General features: G+C 38.9%; 2 protein-coding genes across 2 annotated transcripts; one reads left to right on the top strand and one right to left on the bottom strand.

Annotated features, from left to right (window-relative positions):
* Positions 1–1,036: 1,036 nt before the first annotated feature.
* LOC131984699 (saxitoxin and tetrodotoxin-binding protein 1-like) lies at positions 1,037–6,247 on the bottom strand. Its single transcript, XM_059349616.1, has 6 exons — positions 6,081–6,247; positions 4,262–4,407; positions 3,071–3,156; positions 2,868–2,993; positions 2,088–2,207; positions 1,037–1,161 (listed from the first exon to the last, which is right to left on the bottom strand). The coding sequence occupies exons 1-6, from the start codon at positions 6,201–6,203 to the stop codon at positions 1,094–1,096; spliced, it is 669 nt and encodes a 222-aa protein (XP_059205599.1). The 5' UTR covers positions 6,204–6,247; the 3' UTR covers positions 1,037–1,093.
* Positions 6,248–9,664: 3,417 nt separating this feature from the next.
* Positions 9,665–23,459, top strand: LOC131984619 (toll-like receptor 13). The gene is made up of 3 exons (XM_059349507.1): positions 9,665–12,204; positions 21,036–21,153; positions 21,807–23,459. Exons 1-3 carry the CDS (start codon positions 9,747–9,749, stop codon positions 22,024–22,026), a joined length of 2,796 nt encoding a protein of 931 aa, XP_059205490.1. The 5' UTR covers positions 9,665–9,746; the 3' UTR covers positions 22,027–23,459.
* The last annotated feature ends 596 nt before the right edge of the window (positions 23,460–24,055 follow it).

Genomic DNA, 24,055 nt, shown 5'->3' with positions numbered 1-24,055 from the left:
GATCCGACTTCACTTTGAGCGTCCTGAGTTCTTCCTCAACGTCTACATATATTTTTTTTAAAGAAAAATGAAAAAATAGCTTTGTTAGAGCGAATTCAAAAAACTCTTACATCTCCTTTTTTGAGATATCATCCTGCGTTTTTAATATGGGAGCCAATGAGGCTGTTTTTGGGTTTTGGTGGTGCATCTCTGCATCTCACGCCTAAACTATAACTCTGACAGCTTTACCAGAGGATTGTGAGTGAGAGGACAAATTTTCCTACGTTTCTATGTATAAATTATTTCTGTAGAGTGAAATTTGCGGCCTGGAGCACAGTTTTCAAATTTATTTTTGGACAATTCGTTCTCTCCCTCTACACTCTGTTTGGTGACATCACCACTCTGGACTCTCCATAGGGTTACATTGGGGGGATTTTTTGACGTGTTTTTTCCCAATAATTTGAAAACCGTTTGTCGAAACCCTTATAAAAGTCATAGCACCCTTGTCATGGGTGAGCCGGTCGATTTGATACCTTTTTTGTGTATGTGTGGCCAAAACTCTGGGAGGAGTAGTCGACCGAAAAATGACACGGAAGAAACGGAAGAAGAATAAGCCCGGTGAATAATAGTTAGTGTGCTTTTGCAAGCACACAAAATAAAAATAGTCCCGGTGAAGAGTAGTTAGTGTGCTTTTGCAAGCAAGCACACAAAATAATAAAAATAGTTACGGTGAATAGTAGTTAGTGTGCTTTTGCAAGCAAGCACACAAAATTACCAAAAAATTACAATTATTGAAATAGACACAAAATGACCAAAAAATGACACAAAATTATAGAAATAGATACAAAATCACCAAAAATAGATGTAAAAATGATCAAAAAATGACACAAAAAACATCTCCCGAGGAAAATGCAGAAATTTTTGGGTGATTTGTTTAATCAAAATGTACTTAAAGTATCAAAGGTAAAAGTACTCATTATGCAGATTGTTTTGTATATTTATATATTCTTCCAGCAGTGTGTGTGAGGCCAGTTGAAGACAGAAACACACAACCAGGTTTCAGCATTTCAGTTATTTTATTGTTGTTGTTTATGTTGTTGTTGTTGTTTGTCCCTCAGGACTCTGCAGCAGGTTCAACAGGATCAACAGCAACTTCTGGAGCAGATTTCTTAGGACACAAATCTGTGAGGAGACGAGACGACAATGTGTCAGTTACCTTTATTATTAGGGCCACATAAGTCGCGAAAAACTGCCCAACATTTTGCATTGAAGTGAATGGGACGGCCAAAAAAAATGAGCGAAAAAGAACAATAATTGTAGATTTTTAAACGTCTACTTCTCCGGCATAATTTCACCTAGAGACTCCATTTAAACTTTAAACATTAGACACAAGTCTTGTGTATCGGTGTATTAATCCACGTTTCGATAGGTCATATAGTTTTTTATCAATCCCTGTTCAATGACCATGATCATTTTTGGAGAAATTCTGAGATTATAATGGGTGTGTATTGCACGGAATGTTCGTGTCACAGTGTGTGACATCATCGCCAGAGTGTAGAGGGAGAGAAAAAACTGTCAAAAAATAAATTTGAAAACTGCGCTCCAGGCCGCAAATTCAACTCTACAGAAATAATTTATACATAGAAACGTAGGAAAATTAGTCTTCTCCCTCACAATCCTCTGGTAAAGCTGTCAGACTTATAGTTTGGGCGTACGACGCAAAGATGCGCCACCAACACCACCAACAGCCTCATTGGCTCCCATATTAAAAACGCAGGAAGATTTCTGAAAAAAGGAGGATGGAACAGTTTTTTTAGATTGCTCTTACAAAGCTATTTTTTCATTTTTCTTAAAAAAAAAAGATATGAAGATGTTCAGGAAGAACTCAGGACGCTCAAAGTGAAGTCGGATCAATGATAGGTATTATGGTTTTGCCAAAAATGCTTTCTGTTCGAGGCCAGAAATTCCAGTCTGTCAACCTCTGGCTGCTGTCACTGTTCCGGAACATTCTACAGCTGCAGTTAATTCTGTTGATTGCTCTGCTCTGATTGGTCGACCGCAAAGCCTTTGATCCTTTGATGTGATTACAGTTACAGACTCAAACTGACCTGCAGCTCCGTCGTAGGTGAACGTTTTGCCTGGAGGGAATCCCAGACACTCGGCCAGTTTGTTGTTATTGTCGTGGTGTTCCTTCAACTTGTCAACGTCCTGATGGTGCCCCTTCCTCCCTGAAACACACACACACACACACACACACACACACACACACACACACACACACACACACACACTTCAATAACTTTATATGTAAAAAAAAAAAAAATTGATTGTGAAAAAACTGTCATCACACACACATTTCAATAACTTTATATACGTTTCTATATAATATAATAATACTAATATAATCTATATACTGCCCTACTATGGAAGCGTGTTGCATTCACTTGAAAAAAAAAAAAAAACAACTCTGGTTTTTCGGAGTAATTTATTTTTTGGTTTGTTTTTCGAGGTAATTTTTTCTGTTTTTCAGAGTAATTTTTTGCTATTTTTCATGGTATTTTTTCTGTTTTTCTGACTTATTTTCTCCTTTGTTTTTCTGTTTTTCGGGCTAATTTTTTTTTCTTATTTTTGACTTTTTGCCCCCTGTTTTTCTGAGTCATTTTTGCTATTTTTCATGGTATTTTTTCTGTTTTTCTGGGTAATTTTAATCCTGTTTTTCTGACATTTTTTTCTGCTTTTCCTGGTAATTTTGGTTCTGTTTTTCCCTGTTTTGCTGACTAATTTTTTCTGTTTTCCCTCCCTGAAACACACAAAACACACATTTCATAACTTCATTTGAAAAAAAAAATTAAATCAATTGTGAAAAAAACAGTGTGCTGTATGTTTACTGTAGATCATCAGGACTCGGCCCTCTGAGTTCTTGTAGACCATCACCAGACACTCGTCGCAGGTCTCGAAGAAATGCATTTCACCCGACTCGTTGTAGTCGATGAAAACTCCGTCCACCTCGATTTCTAACAGACACAAACAACACGTTAGTGATACATTACTACACACTCTTATAACCTGTTATAACTGCTAACGGACTCACTGGGAGCGACGGTGTGCAGTGCGAGCTGCTCTGAGTCCTCGGCGGACATGGACATGTTGCTGAAGTAGTTTGTGCACTTGCTGGTGCTGAAAATGACACAATGAGCAGTTAGAACCTTTTTGGACCAGAGCCGGTTCCTGACTGGTGCTGGTTCCCAGTTAGTTCAACTTGTGAACCAGTTCTAAACCTGTTTGCTTCTCCACGTCGAACGTCGTCATTACATCACTGCTAACGTCTGTAGACGTCCCCTGGTTTTCCTGTTTTAAGGAGTAATTTTCCCAGTTTTTCTGACTATTTTTTAAAAATTTTTCTGAGTAATTTTTCCAGTTTTTCTGACTATTTTTTCAATGTTGTCTGAGTAATTTTTCCAGTTTTTCTGACTATTTTTTCAATTCTTTTCGTGGTAATTTTTTCAGTTTTTCTGACTGTTTTTTTCATTTTTTTCCGAGTAATTTTCCCAGTTTTTCTGAGTAATTATTTTCAGTTTTTCCTGACTAATTTTTTTTCTGTTTTAAGGAGTAATTTTTTCAGTTTTTCTGACTAATTTTTTCCAGTTTTTCTGACTGTTTTTATTTTTTATTTTTTAAGGAGTAATTTTTCCAGTTTTTCTGAGTAATTTTTTTCCAGTTTTTCTGAGAAATTATTTTCTGTTTTTCTGACAATTTTTTTCCCTGTTTTTTGGAGTAATTTTTCCTGTTTTCCTGACAGTTTTTTTTTTTTTCTGACAATTTTTTTCGTGGTATTTTTTTTCTGTTTTCTGACTATTTTTTTCCAGTTTTTCTGAGTAAATTTTTGACCGTCTTCAGTCACAATCCAACCCTCCTCGGGACCGGCAAAACTGACCCAAAGAGACACTGACTGTCAACCAGCTGTAAAACCAGCTGAGGGGTTAACATCCCCTCCGGCTCTGTGGCTGCAGCGGGGAGAGACTCCTGCAGGAGGACTTGGCTGCTTGTGAGTGCTTTGGGACGAGGGAGGGGCCGCCGGCAGCCCCCGCGGCTCATTAAGAAGAGTAGGAACGAGTCTCCAACAGTGCACATTACCTGCTGGTGGCACATCATTTTGGTGTTAAAAAAACTTGCTGATTCTCTAATTCTGTTTGATCAGGTTGTTGACAACACAACAAACGGACACCCTCAGGTAGAGTACGGAGTATAAAAGTAGATCTGACTGAGTTACGCCTCCACTCACGAGATCCGGTTCCTCTCGCTGAAGGAGGCGGTGTGGTTGTCGGGGAGGAGTCGCAGCTCGATGTGGGAGCTGCTGACGTGGCCCAGCAGGGCCGATCCTCTCTGGTGGTCGGCCTCCGCCCAGACCAGGACCCAGTCCCCGAAGATCTGCAGGAGAGGAAGACAGAGATAACGGGTCCACATACGAACACATGGCTGGTGGATGTTAGGCTGAGTCCACTAGTTTTGTCGTGGAAAATCTTCTAGAGCTTCTAGAAAGACAGCCATGTACGGGAATTATTGACAAGTATCACAAAAAAACAGATATTCAAGATACACAAAGCAGGTCCTTGGTCTGAACAGCAACTGCACAGTTTCCTATCTCTGTTACTATTATACATAATGTTTGTGTGTCAGGTCTCTAGCTTTCCTGTCATTGTTCCAAATGGTGCAGTGGGATTTCATAACTCAGAGCTGCTCTGATCTTAATCAAGCAGGAGTTTCCTGTGTGACTGTTGGTCAGATTTCTGTGTGTTTGTCAACCCATTTGTGATGCATTATTAAACTGCTATATGTCTGATATTTTAATACATCTTCAAATTAATTCACAACAGTTTCACACATGATGAATCTCACTGACATTGATGACGTCTTTTCTGAACAGGACTGTTTGTTTGTGGTTCAACTTGGTGGCAAACAACTAATGGTGGCTGTAAATCTGGTGTGGCTACTAGGTTAGCTCTAATGCTAACCACCTTGGAATAATGCGTGAATAATAAGTGGTGAATGCAGCAGCGGCGTGCATGGAAAGATGAGCCCCTTTCAAAGGTCCGTTTCATGCCGGGACATTTACGGGCGTGTAACGTCTCGCCTCCACTATGAACGCGCCGGTAGCAGGATGCCGGGATCAAATAATAAACCAAGTTTCAGCCTCCAGAGGTCACAGAGGAGGAAAACTGGTGGGACTGTTGGAGGCGGGACCGCTATGAACGGGACATCGGGGCGAATCGGGATATTTGACGTCTAACAGACTCCTCCCACTTGGTCTGACAGTCATCCAATCACTGCTCACTGGCTTATTGTAAACAAACCAGCATGCTAACCGTACACGTGGTATCGGCACTTCTTTATTTTTTGTCTTTTTAGGGTCATTTTGTCCCTTTTTTTGTTAATTTTGTGTCTTTTTTTTAAAACTAATTTTGTGTCTTTTTAAATTATTCTGTCTTTTTTGGTCACTTTGTTTCTTTTTTAAGTAATTTCCTTTTTTCTGTCATTTTTTTGTCATTTTGTGTCTTTTAAAAAAAAGAATTTTGTGTCTTTTTTTGGTAATTCTGTGTATTTTTGGTCATTTTGTGTCTTTTTTGACATTTTGTATGTTTTTTAAGTTATTTTGTTTCTTTTTTAAGTAATTGTTTTTTTTCTGTCATTTTGTGTCTTTCTGTCATTTTGTGTCATTTTGTCTTTTTTGTGTCATTTTGTGTCTATTTTAATAATTTTGTGTCTTTCTTAACTAATTTTGTGTTTTTTTTTGGTAATTTTGTGTATTATTTTGGTTATTTTGTGTCTTTTTTGGTCATTTTGTGTCTTTTTTTAAATAATTCTGTGTCTTTTTTGGTCATTTTTTTTTTTTTTTTTTTTAAAGTAGTTTTGTTTTTTCTGTAATTTTGTGTCTTTTTTTGGTCATTTTGTGTCTTTTATGCCCCCAGGTAATTAGAGTTTGAGACCCCTGCCTTGAGGTGAAAAGCTGGCACGGATCTTTCCGGCAATATAGCGGGACCGCACTATGAAAGACAACACTGACCTACTAAAACTGTTTTAAATGAAGATGGAATGAGCCTCACCTTGTGCAGGTGTTCCCTCCTCAGCGTGGCGTTCAGGCCGTGACAGTTTTCGGGGCTCGGCTCTACGGTGGCGCCGAGCGCCGCCAGCAGCAGCAGCAGCATCGATGTCTGAACCACGTTCATCCTGCTGGGACACTCAGGAACCTGCAGACAGGAGGCCAGCAGCAGCTTTATAACCGACCCCGGGGCCCCCAGGGGCCCTCACCCAGTCCAAGGTGTGTGTGTTCACTGTGAGTCTGTTTATCTTCTGCTCAGTGTGTTTGGACTTTAACCGTCTGGGCACACTATCATTTATTACCCTTTCAGGCTATTCGGGATGAAAATGTCAAAAAAAAAAAAAAAACCCTCTTAACTCTATGGAGTCTTAAAAGGCTATTTTAAAAGGCTACAAAATTATTTAAAAAAGACACAAAATTACCAAAAAAAGACAAAACTACTAAAGAAAGACACAGAATTACCAAAAAAGACACACAATTATTTAAAAAAGACACAGAATTACCAAAAAAAGACACAAAATTACTGAAAAAACACTCAATTACTTTAAGAATACACAGAATTGCCAAAAAAGACATAAAATTATTTTAAAAAGACACAAAATTGCCAAAAAAAGACAAGAAAAACTACTAAAAAAATACACAAAATTACTAAAAAAGACACAAAATGATTAAAAAAAGACACAAAATGACCAAAAAAGACACAAAATGACTGAAAATACACTAAATTACTATAAAAAGACACAAAATGACCCCAAAAAGACACAAAATGACCAAAAATATACACAAAATTACTAAAAAAGACACAAAATTATTTAAAAAAGACACAAAATTACCAAAAAAAGACAAAACTACTAAAGAAAGACACAGAATTACCAAAAAAGACACAAAATTATTTAAAAAAGACACAGAATTACCAAAAAAAGACACAAAATTACTGAAAAAACACTCAATTACTTTAAGAATACACAGAATTGCCAAAAAAGACATACAATTATTTTAAAAAGACACAAAATTGCCAAAAAAAGACAAGAAAAACTACTAAAAAAAGACACAAAATGGCTGAAAAAAGAGACAAAATGACCAGTAAAAGTAATTAAAGGGACCTTCCACACACAACACGGTAAAGTTCCATTCATATAAAACTCACATTAAACTTTCATATCAAGGTGGGGGCCACAAAATATCATCACGAGGGCCACAATTGGCCCGCGGGCCGGCAGTTGAGAGCCCTGCCCTGGAGCATGGGGGTTGTCCCATCGTCAGATAGAAATGGTACAAAGTGGCACTTTGAAATTGAAATTAATACAATTAAATAAATACAAATTATTATTATAACTAAATTTTAATTTAACAAAAGCCTTACAAACATGAAAAATATTTAAATACGTACATTCATTTAAAGGGAAATGATTTAAATGTTTAGATGTTCTGGCTCCATGGTTGAATTATTGTTGATAAACATTAATAATAAACAATAATAAACTGGTGGAAACATTGGTTGTTCCTGTTTCTGTTGCTGCTGGTTGGAACTTCTCACTTCTGCTCCACGTCTCACACGGTGAGAGCTGACTTTATTACTTTAATACTACTAATATACTCAGAATATACTACTTAGATATACTCAGAATATACTACTTAGATATACTCAGAATATACTACTTAGATATACTCAGAATATACTACTTAGATATACTCAGGATATACTACTTAGATATACTCAGGATATACTACTTAGATATACTCAGGATATACTACTTAGATATACTCAGGATATACTACTTAGATATACTCACAATATACTACTTAGATATACTCAGAATATACTACTTAGATATACTCAGGATATACTACTTAGATATACTCAGGATATACTACTTAGATATACTCATATTACAATATACTAAGATATACTAATAATCTTATACTTAGATACTAATAATATAATATACTTAGATATACTCAGAATATAATATACTTAGATATACTCAGGATATACTACTTAGATATACTCAGGATATACTACTTAGATATACTCATATTACAATATACTAAGATATACTAATAATCTTATACTTAGATATACTCATAATATAATATACTTAGATATACTCATATTACAATATACTAAGATATACTAATAATCTTATACTTAGATATACTCAGAATATAATATACTTAGATATACTCAGAATATAATATACTTAGATATACTCAGGATATACTACTTAGATATACTCAGGATATACTACTTAGATATACTCATATTACAATATACTAAGATATACTAATAATCTTATACTTAGATATACTCATAATATAATATACTTAGATATACTCATAATATAATATACTTAGATATACTCATAATATAATATACTTAGATATACTCATAATATAATATACTTAGATATACTCATAATATAATATACTTAGATATACTCATAATATAATATACTTAGATATACTCATAATATAATATACTTAGATATACTCATAATATAATATACTTAGATATCCTCATAATATAATATACTTAGATATACTCATAATATAATATACTTAGATATACTCATAATATAATATACTTAGATATACTCATAATATAATATACTTAGATATACTCATGATATAATATACTTAGCGTCAGTTCAGGTGATAAAACTTCCAGAGTTTTACAACGACAGACAGATCAGAATTTTATTGTCTCTTTGTGGTTTAGTGTCTTTTCAGTCATTTTGTGTCTTTTTTGGGCCATTTTGTGTCTTTTTTGGTCATTTGGTGTCTTTTTTGGGGTAATTTTGTGTCTTTTTAAAGTAATTTAGTATTTTTCAGTCATTTTGTGTCTTTTTTTAAGCAATTTTGTGTCTTTTTTTTTTATCATTTTGTGTCTTTTTTCGTCATTTTGTGTCGTTTTTGGAGTCATTTTGTGACTTTTCTTGGTATATGTTGTCTTTTTTTAAGTAATTTTGTGTTTTTGAGTCATTTTGTGTCTTTTTTAAGTTTAAGTTTTTCTTCTGTCATTTTGTGTCTTTTTTGGGTCATTTTGTGTCTTTTCTTGGTATTTTTTCTCTTTTTTTAAAGTAATTTTGTGTTTTTGAGTCATTTTGTGTCTGTTTTTAATTTTGTGTCTTTTGTCGTCATTTTGTCTTTTTTTAAAAGTAATTTTGTGTCTTTTCTTGGTATTTTGTGTCTTTTTTCATCTTTTTGTGTCTTTTTTCGTCATTTTGTGTCTTTTTTGTGTCATTTTGTGTCTTTTCTTGGTATTTTGTGTATTTTTTTAAGTAATTTAGTATTTTTTCAGTCATTTTCTGTCTTTTTGGTAATTTAGTATTTTTCAGTCATTTTGTGTCTTTTTTAGTCATTTTGTGTCTTGTAAAGTAATTTAGTGTTTTTCAGTCATTTTGTGTCTTTTTTGGTTATTTTGTGTCTTTTTTAGTCATTTTGTGTCTTTTGTTGGTCATTTTGATACTGCCTCCAGCGGCCCCCAGGTAATTTCAGTTTGAGGCCCCTGATTTAGAGCAATTAAAATAAAATAAAAATCAGCCAGCGTTGGATTTGATGAGCCAGGAATAAAAAAGTCTGAAGCTCAAATTTACCTGTTTTTCTGTGAACTTATTAACACTGGTGATGTTTCCACCTGACAGGAGCTGAGGCGGACCCTGAACGCACCATGCGGCGCCTCGTCTTCCTGCTGTCCGTCCTGCTGCAGGTGAACCCCTCGCTGCCTTACTCTCTGAAGCACTGCACCGTGTCCTCCTCCAGCTTCGTCCCGGGTCTTTCCGTCACGTGCGCAGATCGCCAACTCGCCGCCGTTCCTGACGACATTCCTAAAAAAACGATCTCCCTCAATCTCGCCAACAATCAGATCCGCGGGATCAACAGTTCGGCTTTAAACGGCTTTTCAAAGCTCCTGAAGTTAAAAATGTCCTCAAACTCAATGTGGAGCATCGAAGACGGCTCTTTTGCAGACTTGGCGGCGTTAACGGACCTCGACTTAAGTTATAACAACCTCACGAACCTGACGGACGACATGTTCCAGGGACTGTCCAGGTTAGCCCGTCTGCATCTGAATGAGAACGGGATCCGGTGCGTCTCGGCGCTCGCCTTCCGGCCGCTCGTCCGCTTACAGGCCGTGAATCTGACCTCTAACTACCTGCGTCACATCGCCCATATCGTGCCGATTTTACAGCTGATAAACTTATTCAGACTAGAAGCGGGAGAGAACCGCTTCGCCTCTTTAGACTCGGATGACCTGCCGTTCAACAAGTCCGACCTCAGGACATTTGTGTTCGGCATGAAATCCCTGACGAAGGTGAGCATTAAAAGAGACGTCTTTCCTCGCCTGCAGTCGCTGCGTTTCTCCGAGTGCAGCCCCGAGTTCGAGTGGCACGTCCCCAACAAGACCTTCCTACGGAGCTTGACTACTCTGTATCTGAGTGGGACAGTGACGAGTTTTGAAACGTTCAGAATGATTGTGCAGAGTGCAGAGTCTGTGGTGTATCTCCGGCTGAGCGGCATGGAAAGGTATTTTGACAAAGGTCTGATCAGCACCAGCTGCCGGATTCCTGCTTTAAAGCGTCTCGATTTGAGTTCTAACCTCATCTACGCGTTGAACGACACGCTGCTTCAGCCTTGCTCTCAGATCACTGAGCTGACTTTAGTCGATAACGCCCTCACCGACCTGTCCGAGAATTCACTCAAGCCGTTGAATCGTCTCGTGACGCTACAAGTGGGCTTCAACCTTCTAACCAGAGTGCCGCGTGCCCTCCGAAGCCTCTCGACGCTCACCGTCCTCGAGCTGAATACGAACGATATCAAAGAGATAGGCTGCTCTGATTTCCTGAATTTGACAACATTGAAGTACCTCACTCTCGCACAAAATCGCATTACAACACTCAGAGGATGTGAATTCCAAGCCTTGAAGGATTTGAGAGTTCTCGTTATTCGAGGAAATCCATTGGTTCGCATTTATGAAGCCTTCAGCATCAGTTTGCACAACCTCCGCGTTCTGAATATGTCCTTTAGTTTGATGCCCAAACTCTTTAAAGGAATATTCAGGGCTCTGTCTTCTCTCGTGTTTTTAAATGCTGAGTCTGTGGATGATGCCATCGTATATAATGGGACTTTTGAAGGACTCGATCGTCTTCAGGTCCTGGTCCTTCATGCAGAGTCTCTGAGGGAAGACATGCTCAGAGGACTGACACACTTACAAAATCTGACACTTAGTTTCCCAGATCCTGACAAGAGTTTGAGTCGTCAGTTCAACACCGAGCCACCGATCTTAAACGTACCTTCTTTGAGGTTGCTTACAATCAAAAACCAATACAGATGGGACACCGTTTCACCGTATCTGCTCCGGGATATGAAATATTTAGAGTACTTTGCAGCTGAGAACTTCTTCCCTGGGACACCACACCCAGACACGTTTACGTCCACGCCTCGCCTGACACGTCTCCGGATATTCGGCAGTGAGGTCTCGCATCTTAAACCCGAACTGTTTCAGCCGATCCCAAACCTGCAGCTTCTCGATCTTTCCAAAAACAAGCTCACATCTCTGGACTTCCTGTCCCAGGTGAACCTGTCTGCACTCAGCTCTTTGACACTGGTAAAGAATCAGTTGACGGTGATCGACGAGTCCGTCTTCCAGTCTCTCCCTGCTCTAACATACCTGGACCTGTCCGGTAACCCTTTCACTTGTGACTGCTCCAACGCCGGATTCATCCAGTGGGCGAAGAACAACAACCAAACTCTGGTTGATAACGGACATCAGTACGACTGTGCCTTTCCTGCGGCTCAACAGGGGAGAAAGCTGCTGGACTTTGACGTCCAGTCCTGTTGGACAGACTATGGCTTCCTCTGCTTTGTTTCCAGCACCTGTCTGACTTTACTCACTCTCCTCACGTCCTTCACCTACCACTTCCTGAGGTGGCAGCTGGCCTACACCTTCCACCTCTTCCTGGCCTTCCTCTACGACAGCAGGAAGAGGAAGAAGGGCGCCGCTCATCAGTACGACGCCTTCATCTCCTACAACGTTCACGACGAGGCCTGGGTCTACAGGGAGATGCTTCCTGTGCTGGAAGGAGAGCAGGGCTGGAGACTGTGTCTGCACCACCGAGACTTCCAACCAGGTAAACACTGAGTACACCTGTACCTGTTCCAACCAGGTAAACACTGAGTACACCTGTACCTGTTCCAACCAGGTCAACACTGAGTACACCTGTACCTGTTCCGACCAGGTAAACACTGAGTACACCTGTACCTGTTCCGACCAGGTAAACACTGAGTACACCTGTACCTGTTCCAACCAGGTAAACACTGAGTACACCTGTACATGTTCCAACCAGGTAAACACTGAGTACACCTGTACCTGTTCCAACCAGGTGACTGCAGACCTGCTTCTTAGTAAATAATTGTTTTATGGTTTGATAACTCTGTGTTCAAGGAAAGGGTAGATTTGACACTTTAAGACCAGTTGGACGTCCCAACAACAGCATGGCTGTCTTTCTTCATCTCTGCCTGTATTTCATTATTTTCTGCAGTTTGCATTTTTTCACTCAGCATCAACATCTGATCAACTTTGGACAATTCCCAAATTATTTAATCTGCACTAGTTTGGAGACAAAACAGAAATTTCCCAACTTTCATACAGAAATGTCCAACTTTAATGCAAAAATATTCAACTTTAATACAGAAATGTCCAACTTTAATACAGAAATGTCCAACTTTAATGCAAAAATATTCAACTTTAATACAGAAATGTCCAACTTTAATACAGAAATGTCCAACTTTAATGCAAAAATATTCAACTTTAATACAGAAATGTCCAACTTTCATACAGAAATGTCCAACTTTAATGCAAAAATATTCAACTTTAATACAGAAATGTCCAACTTTAATACAGAAATGTCCAACTTTAATGCCAGAATGTCCAACTTTAATACAGAAATGTCCAACTTTAATGCAAAAATGTCCAACTTTAATGCGGAAATGTCCAACTTTAATATAGAAATGTCCAACTTTAATGTACCTGTTCCAACCAGGTAAACATTTATTATACCTGTCTGCCTTTTCTCTCTCTCTTCTTCTTCTTCTTCTTCTTCTCTACCTCTTTCTCAGACTTCTCCACCTCTTTCCTTTCCGAGTTTGAGACTAAAGTCGAAGTGATTTTCTGTTTATTTTTAAAGTCTTGAAGGCTGCAGTGAGAGTTTCACGTCCCTTTTTCTCGTCGGCTTCGTCACGTCGGGTCGCTGCCACAGAAATGTGACTGTGAAACTTTCCAAAGAGACGCAACACGCTGGTGAATTATTTTAGGGTTCTGCTGAATGAAACAGTGGCTGTAAAAGATGAAGATGATGTAAACATGGATGGATGGATGGATGGATGGATGGATGGATGGATGATGGATGGATGGATGGATGGATGGATGGATGAATGAATGAATGAATGGATGGATGGATGGATGGATGCATGGATGGATGGATGGATGGATGATGGATGGATGGATGGATGGGTGGATGGATGGATGGATGGATGGATGGATGGATGGATGGATGGGTGGATGGATGGATGGATGATAGATACATAGATGGATGGATGGATGGATACATGGATACATGGATGGATGGATGGATGGATGATGGATGGATGGATGGATGGATGGATGGATGGATGGATGGATGGATGGGTGGATGGATGGATGGATGGATGGATGGATGGATGGATGGATGGGTGGATGGATGGATGGATGATAGATACATAGATGGATGGATGGATGGATGGATGGATGGATGGGTGATGGATGGATGGATGGATGGATGGATGATAGATACATAGATGATGGATGGATGGATGGATGGATGGATGGGTGGATGGATAGATGGATGATTGATACATAGATGGATGGATGAATGGATGGATGGATGGGTGATGGATGGATGGATGGATGGATGGATGATAGATACATCGATGGATGGATGGATGGATGGGTGGATGGATGGATGGATGGATGATAGATACATAGATGGATGGATGGATGGATGGATGGATGGGTGGATGGATGGGTGGATGGATGGATGGATGATAGATACATGGATGGATGGATGGATGGATGGATGATAGATACATAGATGGATGGATGGATGGATGGATGGGTGGATGGATGGGTGGATGGATGGATGGATGATAGATACATAGATGGATGGATGGATGGATGGATGGATGGATGGATGGGTGGGTGGATGGATGGATGGATGGATGATAGATACATAGATGGATGGATGGATGGATGGATGGATGGGTGGGTGGGTGGATGGATGGATGGATGGACGGACGGACGGACGGACGGACGGACGGACGGACGGACGGACGGATGGATGGACAGATATATGTCTTTAATGCAAAAATGTTCAACTTTAATGCGGAAATGTCCAACTTTAATGCAAAAATGTCCAACTTTAATGTGGAAATTTCCAACTTTGATGCAGAAATTTCCAACTTTAATGCGGAAATGTCCAACTTTAATGCGGAAATGTCCAACTTTAATGCAAAAATGTCCAACTTTAATGCAAAAATGTCCAACTTTAATGTGGAAATTTCCAACTTTGATGCAGAAATTTTCAACTTTAATGCAAAAATGTCCAACTTTAATGCGGAAATTTCCAACTTCAATGCAAAACTGACCAACTTTAAAACAGGAATGTCCAACTTTAATGTACCTGTTCCATCCAGGTAAACATTTATTATACCTGTCTGCCTTTTCTCTCTCTCTTCTTCTTCTTCTTCTCTACCTCTTTCTCAGACTTCTCCACCTCTTTCCTTTCTGAGTTTGAGACTAAAGTCGAAGTGATTTTCTGTTTATTTTTAAAGTCTTGAAGGCTGCAGTGAGAGTTTCACGTCCCTTTTTCTCGTCGGCTTCGTCACGTCGGGTCGCTGCCACAGAAATGTGACTGTGAAACTTTCCAAAGAGACGCAACACGCTGGTGAATTATTTTAGGGTAGTGGAGCGGCTAAGTGTTATAATCGTTCAGTTCATGATACAAGCGTGAAAATTGGCATGAACACTCTCCATGGGTCACTTGACAAGAAAATTGTCTGAGACATTTGAAATTTTAAGATGGCGGCCATTTTTCAAGATGGCCGACACCTTAGTGGAGCAATTGAATGATATAATGGTTTATTTGGTGATACAAGCATACAAATTGGCATGAGTAGTATCTGTAGGTCACTTGACAATAAGCCAGCCACAGCTACTTGAAATTTCAAGGCGGCAATTTTTTTCTTCAGGATGACTGCCATGTGGACCTTTAAATTATGAATTTTCTCATAGAAATGTATTGGGTTCCTCAAGAGAGGTTGTTTGACTGTGCTTTGTCTGACTCCAGTTTGGTAAAACCTGACAGGAGTTCCCTCCCACCGGCGTAGCTCTCCGGGTTCACCGAGGTACACAGGCTCCCTTACCATGAGGGCTTTTTTGAATACTTTTTAAAATTACTTTTTTTTATAACTAACCATTACTACTGCCATTAAACATGCCAAATAAATACTAAGGGGTGGGGAAACACAGTTGTGGTGCTGAACGGACAGTGCTCCAAAATAGTAATTGAGCAATGGTTAATACTGAATGGCAATAATGACAGATCCAGAGGCAACAGCAGCTCTGGCTGACACGGAACCATGACAAACAGTATCTGAAACTATACTAGGGAACTAAACTGAAAATGTGAAAGCATTGTTACAAAGTAAAAACTGAACATGTCTCAGTAATAGGCTGGTGACAAAATAGAACATAATGCGCCGATGTGGCGAGGGGAAGCCGAGCCATAGGCCTACACTTGAAAACACAAAGGACAACAAGGAATAACACTGGCAAAAGAAACAAGCAAATAAGTTCTAGCAGGGGCAACTGTGTCCATATCTGTAGAACTTACACTTTCCAGTACAAGCCTTGGTGCACCCACATTTTGTCAACTCCCAACAACTCTCCACAATAGGTGGAAGTGGAGTCCAGAAGATGTCTTCAATGCCTGTCCCCACACATATCCAGCTTCATAAGAAGTCTGGGGCCTTCTTGACCTCTTGACATGGATATCTTTGGTATCTTCAGTGCCTTTAGCAGCAGTAGATGCTCTCTTTTGGGCCCTTTCCAGCTGTGTGTTGTTGAACATAAGTTTACAGCTTGAATGATATTTTGCTCTGTTTCTTGTCAATGTGCTTTCTATGCCATCACCTTCATCTAGTCGGGTTGGACTACGTGAGATAGGCAGAGCATTTATTTTATGAAATAATGGAACATTTCCTGCAATGGTATCATAACCAGTATGATCTTGGTATCCTGCTGACAAAGGAAAACGGTTAACTAAAACTACTCAGAGAGTTGTCGTCTCTTCTTTGACTAACTTTACAATTGGCTGACATTGAACCCCACTCTGAGTTTAACAGCAGTCATATATCACCAGTGTGCCCTGGTAGTGCAGATACTCACTATTGTCTAATCTGTCTATGATCAACAAATCAACACAACTGTATTTTGATGTGTTAAAACTTGTTTTCCAGAACAATCTAAAACCCAATACATTTCTATGAGAAAATTGATCTTTTGAGAATCCAGGGGTCGGCCATCTTGAAAATAGAAATTTCAAGTGGCTGGCAGTGTTTTTTTTGTCAACCCAAGTAACTGTGGGTGGCTTATTGTCAAGTGACCCATGGAGACTGCTCATGCCAATTTTTATGCTTGTATAACCAAATAAACCATGATATAATGTTATTGCGCCACTAAGGTGTTGGCCATCTTGAAAAATGGCCGCCATCTTGGAATTTTAATTAACTGTGGGTGGGTTATTATCAAGTGACCAACAGAGACTGCTCATGACAATTTGTATGCTTGTATCACCAAATAAACCATTATATCATTTAACTGCTCCACTTAGGTGTCGGTCATCTTGAAAAATGGCCGCCATTTTAAAATTTCAAATGTCTAGGACAATTTTCTTGTCAAGTGACCCATGGAGAGTGTTCATGCCAATTTTCACGCTTGTATCATGAACTGAACTGTAGAGTAAATAATGTGGTGAGAGTTAAGCTAGTATCTCTTTATGAGGGTCTCTAGAGGGACTATGTAGCTATTTGTATGACAAAGTGTGATTAAATAATGTAACCCTGAGTGATCTATATGATGTTATATGTATAATCAATATGCTGCAGAGATTTAACTGAAAGGTGGAGAAGTACTGGAAGAGAGGAGAAGTAGAATAAGGCCTAGATAAGAATGTTAAGTTTGTGCCAGAAAAACACCTGTGATCTTTCGCCAGAGATGTTGTTTTAAGTGCTGGTCCTAGAGAAGCTGATAAGAAGCAAGGTTACCCAGCTGGGCAAGAAGCAGCATTTACAAGGGCTAAATACAGTAGCATACTCTGAGTGAGAAATGAAAAATAGAAAAGGCTCTGTGTATAGCAGACAGATGAGTGAGAAGTAAGAATATGGAAAAACTCTGTGGGAACTAACGGATCATTTTAAATCATAGTAGATAAATCATAGAAAGGCCCTATGGGAACTGATGAGTGATTTTAAATCATAGTAAATAAAGCATAGAAAGGCCCTATGAGAACCAATGCGGGATTTTAAATCATGGTAATAGTTTCAACCCCTAAACATATTGATGTCTCTCTGCCAGGGGATGAGGTAATGCCACCTGCACCTAGGGGGGGCGGATTTGGAGCAGCCCCTAGGAGGAGAAATCTAAAGAATTAACAAATTTTATTGGAGGAAAGGTCATAATAAATATTAATGATGGGATGGACAGATGTGTGTGATTTCTCTATAAAATCTCATGTAAGTGTCATTTCGAGTTAGAGAGCTTATGGACTGCACCTTGTGTGTATTATATTTGTTCTCTCCACTTTTTATCGATAATAAAGTGTGTCACAAGATCTTGGACTCCTGCTTGAAGATTTTTGAGACTTGTTAGAGAGTTTTTTTGGAGCTGTTTTCCAACGGGGCTTTTGATTGATGAGCAACATAAGAATACGTTATGAAATGGCCACTTCTGACCATATTCCATTTCAACTGGTTTTAAATCTAGAGAATATTCCAGCACAATCTGACAATGTTTCCAATTCATTCACTGCCAAACTGGACTGGTCAAAGCTCACTGAAGAAAATGTACAGCAATATTCATCACGTACTGATGAATTACTTCAGATTATCAAATTACCAATGGACACCCTGCTGTGCAGGGATCCTAACTGTAGAAATGAGCAGCACAGGTCAGCTCTATGCGGCATGTATGATTTTATTATTGAAGCGCTAAATGAATCTAGTAAGTGTTTTTACTCCAACAAAAATAAGGTGCATAATCTTAAACCGGGCTGGAACGAGCATGTGTCAGAGCTTCACATGGCTGCTAGAGACGCCTTTAAAATGTGGTCACAAGCTGGAAGGCCGAAACATGGGCCACTTTTTGCACAGAAAATGGCTTCCAATGCGAAATTTAAATATGCTGTCCGTTTTATTAAAAAGAACGAAGACACAATGAGGGCTGATGCACTCGCTAGGAAGCTGTATAAATACAGTAGTACTGACTTCTGGCAGGAGATCAAAGTAATGAACAACAGTAAAGCCCCATTACCGTCTTCAATTGACGGAGTGTGTGGCTCGGACGACATTGCTGAACTTTGGTGGCAACATTACCATGATCTATTTAACTGTATAAAAAGTGACACTTTTCAAGTAGATGGAGTTGAATTCTCGGAGGATAATTTCATCACTCCTGCGGAGATTCACAGTACAGTCATGGGTCTGGAGAACAACAAAACATGTGGTCTGGATCACATTACAGCTGAACATTTAAAATATGCCAGCCCTAGGATTGCTCCTCTTCTGTCAGTATGCCTTACTGGGTGTTTTTCCCACGGAATATTGCCTGCGTCCATGCTGTCTATCCTTTTAGTACCTGTTATTAAAGATAAAGCAGGAAAAATTAGCAGCAAGGATAACTATAGACCCATAGCACTGGCGAGTACGATGTCTAAGCTGCTAGAGAGGATCCTCTTAAACAGACTGGAAATGTATATACAGTCTGCTGATAACCAGTTTGGCTTTAAGCAAAAGCATGGCACAGATATGTGTATATTTGCTTTAAAGGAAATGGTGTCAAGCTATAGAAGTAGAGGGTCCACTGTGTTTTTGTGTTTTATTGATGCCTCTAAAGCCTTCGACCGTATAAATCACTACAAATTATTTAATAAATTAAGCCAAAGGGGTGTGCCTAGGTACATTCTCAGGATTTTATTATTTTGGTACACTGAACAGACAATGAAGGTAAAGTGGGGAAACAGTATTTCTGCTAATTTTCACGCCAGTAATGGAGTGAAACAAGGTGGAATTTTATCCCCATTTTTATTTAATGTTTATATGGATGATCTGAGCAGACAATTGAACCAATGTAAGACTGGTTGTGTACTCGGTGACACTCTTGTCAATCACCTCATGTATGCAGATGACTTAGTCATCCTGTCTCCTTACAGTGCTGGCCTGCAAGAGCTATTAATGATTTGCTCCCAGTATGGTGTTGATTTTGATATTCAGTATAATGCCAAGAAGAGTGCCATCATGATTGTGCGTAGCAAGGATGACAGGAAGTCAGTTTTTCCCAAGTTTACACTGTGTGACAACACATTGAACGTGAGCAGTGAGATTAAATATCTTGGTCATGTTGTTACAGAGGATCTCACTGATGATCACGATATTTTTAGACAACGACGCAAGTTATATGCACAGGCTAATACTTTGATTCGTAAATTCCATCACTGCTCTTACAAAGTCAAAGTTACACTGTTCAAAGCATTTTGCACACCCATGTATACTGCACATTTGTGGTGCAACTACAAGGTGAAGAGCATGCACAAACTGAAGGTGGCTTATAATGATGCTTTGCGATTACTGTTAAATAAGCCAAGATGGCACAGTGCAAGCCAGCTATTTGTTAGCCTGGGTGTGCCTACTTGTGAAGCACTTTTACGTAATCTGATGTATAAATTTATGAGTCGCCTTGTACTGTCCGAAAATAGTGTGATCGTTGCTATTACTAATCCTCAGGTTAGCTCCACCCGCCTCTCCTCAGTATATTGGAGACACTGGCGTAACAGTTTATTTTGGTCGGTCTGAAGATCATTTTTTTTTTTTGTATTTTTTGGGTTCTGTCATATGTTTGTCTGCTGTGTTATTTATTTATTTGTATTGTTTTTTTTTTAATATCTGTCTCCTATGGACCCTGAGTCTTGAATAAAATTTGATTGATTGATTGATTGATTAATTGTTAAAGATAAGAGAAGTAATTTTTTCCAATTGGACTCCTTTAAAAACTAATTTATGAGCTATTTGACCTACAACTTGGACCAATAAATTACACGACAGAACGATTCTGCCAAAAATGAGCACTTAGCCGCTCCACTATAAATGAAACAGTGGCTGTAAAAGATGAAGAAACATGCTTTGGATGGATGGATGGATACATAGATGGATGGATGGATGGATGGATGGATGGATGGATACATAGATGGATGGATGGATGGATGGGTGATGGATGGATGGATGGATGGATGGATGGATACATAGATGGATGGATGGATGGATGGATGGATGGATGGATGGATGGATACATAGATGGATGGATGGATGGATGGGTGATGGATGGATGGATGGATGGATCGATGGATGGATTGATCAATGATGGATGGATGGATGGATACATAGATGGATGGATGGATGGATGGGTGATGGATGGATGGATGGATGGGTGATGGATGGATGGATGGATGGATGGATGGATCAATGATGGATGGATGGATATATACATAGATGGATGGATGGATGGGTGATGGATGGATGGACGGACAGATAGATAGATAGATAGATGTCTTTACCACCAGTTGCTGAGCTCCCTGTGTCTCCTGTCGTCTCTCAGGTAAGCCCATCGTGGAGAACATCACAGACGCCATCTACGGCAGCAGGAAGACCATCTGTGTGATCAGCTGGCGCTACCTGCAGAGCGAGTGGTGCTCCAGAGAGATCCAGATGGCCAGGTGGGGGCGCTCAACAGGGAAAAATACTCAGAGAAACAGAAAAAATGACCAAGAAAAACAGAAAAAATACCAAGAAAAACAGAAAAAATGACCAAGAAAAACAGAAAAAATTACTCAGAAAAACAGAAAAAAATGAGTCAGAAAAACAGAAAAAATTACCAAGAAAAACAGAAAATATTTTGTAAAAAAAAAAATCTGAGAAAAACAGAACAAATTAGTCCGAAAAACAGAAACAATTACCAAGAAAAACAGAAAAAATGAATCCGAAAAACAGAAAATAATTAGTCAGAAAAAATTACCATAAAAAACAACAAAAAAATGATCAGAAAAACAGAAAAAATACTCAGAAAAACAGAAAAAAAATTGTCAGAAAAACAGGAAATAATTAGTCAGAAAAACAGAGAAAAAAACTGCCAGAAAAAAACAGAAAAATTACTCTGAAAAATAGAAAAAATTACCCCCCCCCCAAAAAAAGTCAGAAAAACAGAAAAAAATACTCAGAAAAAACAAAAAATTGTCTGAAAAACAGAAAAAAAAATTGTCCGAAAAACAGAAAAAAATTGTCAGAAAAACAGAAAAAATGGTGCTCCGGTCCACCACAGCTCCTGCTTTGACCTCCCGTCCTCTGATGTGTCCTCCGTCTGTCCCAGCAGCTTCCGTCTGTTCGACGAGCAGAAGGACGTGTTGATCCTGCTGTTTCTGGAGGACATCCCGGCCCGCCAGCTGTCTCCGTACCACCGCATGAGGAAGCTGGTGAAGAGACGCACCTACCTGAGCTGGCCGCTGGCCGGCCGCCACACGGGAGTCTTCTGGCAGAACGTCCAGAGAGCTCTGGAGACGGGGGACGCTCCCACCGAGACGATAGATAGATAAAGATAGAAATACGCTTCTAAGTAAAGAATCTCAGGCTGCAGCGAAAAGTTCCATTAGAGATTCATCTGCTGATTATTTTCTTCATGCTTTTGCAGAAATGAGCAAAATGACAATTATGATTCACATATTTAAGTTAAAAAAAGTTTTTTTGTGCTTTAATACAGAAATGTCCAACTTCAATGGATAAATGTCCAACTTTAATGGATAAATGTCCAACTTAAATTGATAAATGTCCAACTTAAATTGATAAATGTCCAACTTTAATGCAGAAATATCCAACTTGAATGGAGAAATGTCCAACTTTAATTGAGAAATGTCCAACTTTTGTTGTCAACCTTGTCAAATGTCAACCCTTTGGAGTGATTTTGTGTTCTTTGTTATTTTCCCCCTTTAGTCTTGATCCAGTTTTTCATAGTGTTTTGGTAGAATCTTTTATTTTTCCTATCAGGTTTTGTTCCTCCCTTTTGGAGCGCTTTTATTTAGTAGTTTTCCCCCTGAGGGTTTAGTTTGTTTTCCCCCCTTATCTTAGATTAGGATTTTTAGTTTTTAGTGTAGATAGATTCAGTATTTATCCTCCTTTGGAGCGACTTGTCTTTGTTTGGTTTGGTGTTTCATAGCCCTTTTCTTTCACACTGTGAGGATTTACCCTGCTGCATTCTTTCAATAAAGAAACTTTTAAGTTCACCTGCCAGTCCAAACCTTTCCGTGTGTGTTGAACCATATTTGGGCACGTTTCTCTTCCTGCAGTCATTGTTTACTGTGACGCAGCATTTGTTGGGTAAATGTTGGAGTTTTATAGAAGAGGTCAGGCTGGTTCCAGCTGGATGAAGCAGCCGTGAACTTTGTATTTCTACAGTGTGTGTTGGTGGCTGACGGTGAGTCAGCAAATTAGTAACTGATCAGTAAACAAACCGATCTGTGTTTTTCTTCACGTCTGCAGCAAAACAGGAAATTCCCTTTTAACCCTGTGGAGTTTCCTGGAGCTCCAAATAATCCAGACTTGTTGCCTCCATCAGACTAGAAAACAAAGCAGCGTGGAGCCCTACTGTACATTTACCTCTAAAGTTCTGGCTGTAAACTCCATGAGGCCAGTTTCAGTTTGATGATGATATACCAAGTAAAACTGGAGACAAGCTCAAATAGATTTAGTATCAAATGATAGAACTGGATGGAACCCTCTTATATGGTAGATTTGACACCTTTGGTCACATTTGACACATTTACAATTCTTTATTGAGCATGATAGTGTTTTGAAAGTTAAAAAATGATTCAAAATCACATTTTATGTTGGACTAAAGGACTAAAAAAAACACAAAATGACCAAAAAAGACACTAAATGACTGAAAAGACACAAAATGACAAAAAAGACACTAAATGACTGAAAAGACACAAAATGACCAAAAAAGACACAAAATGACAAAAGAAGACACTAAATGACTAAAAAAAGATACAAAATGACTAAAAAAAGACACAAAATGACAAAAATTACATCAAGATGACTAAAAAAGACACACAAAAAAGACACAAAATGACAAAAAAGACACAAAAAACATCAAAATGACAAAAAAAAGACACAAAATGACTAAATAAAATACACAAAATTACCAGTGTTCCTCTAAACACACAAGAGCCAAATAAATTAGAGTACTAGAATAAAAAGTTGTTAATAAAAAGAGTTGATGACAGGATCACACACAATCACAAGATCACATTTATGTTGGTTTTTCTTTGTTTCTTTTTGGTTCTAAATGTTGATCCAGTAAGTCAGAATAAAAAATCAATTATTATTATCAGGTCATATAGGTGAGAAATATACCAACATGGTATTTAAACATGTTTTAAGGTGAATACAGGCAGGATGAAGGAGTCAGACTCCAGAGAGTTAAAGCTGCAGAGACAGTCAACAGTGGTCTGGCTCTGAAACCAACCAGTCTTACCCAACTCTGGACAAAGTTAGCTTCTATGTCAATAATGTGGAAAGCCAGAAGTTTCTGGCTCCGCCGCCAGCAGCTTATATAAAGGCGGATCG

This window comes from Centropristis striata, chromosome 14 (assembly GCF_030273125.1).
Source record: "Centropristis striata isolate RG_2023a ecotype Rhode Island chromosome 14, C.striata_1.0, whole genome shotgun sequence".
Lineage (NCBI taxonomy): Eukaryota > Metazoa > Chordata > Actinopteri > Perciformes > Serranidae > Centropristis > Centropristis striata.
The sequence above is the reverse complement of the archived record's forward strand: the minus strand, read 5'-3'. Positions and strand labels throughout refer to the sequence as shown.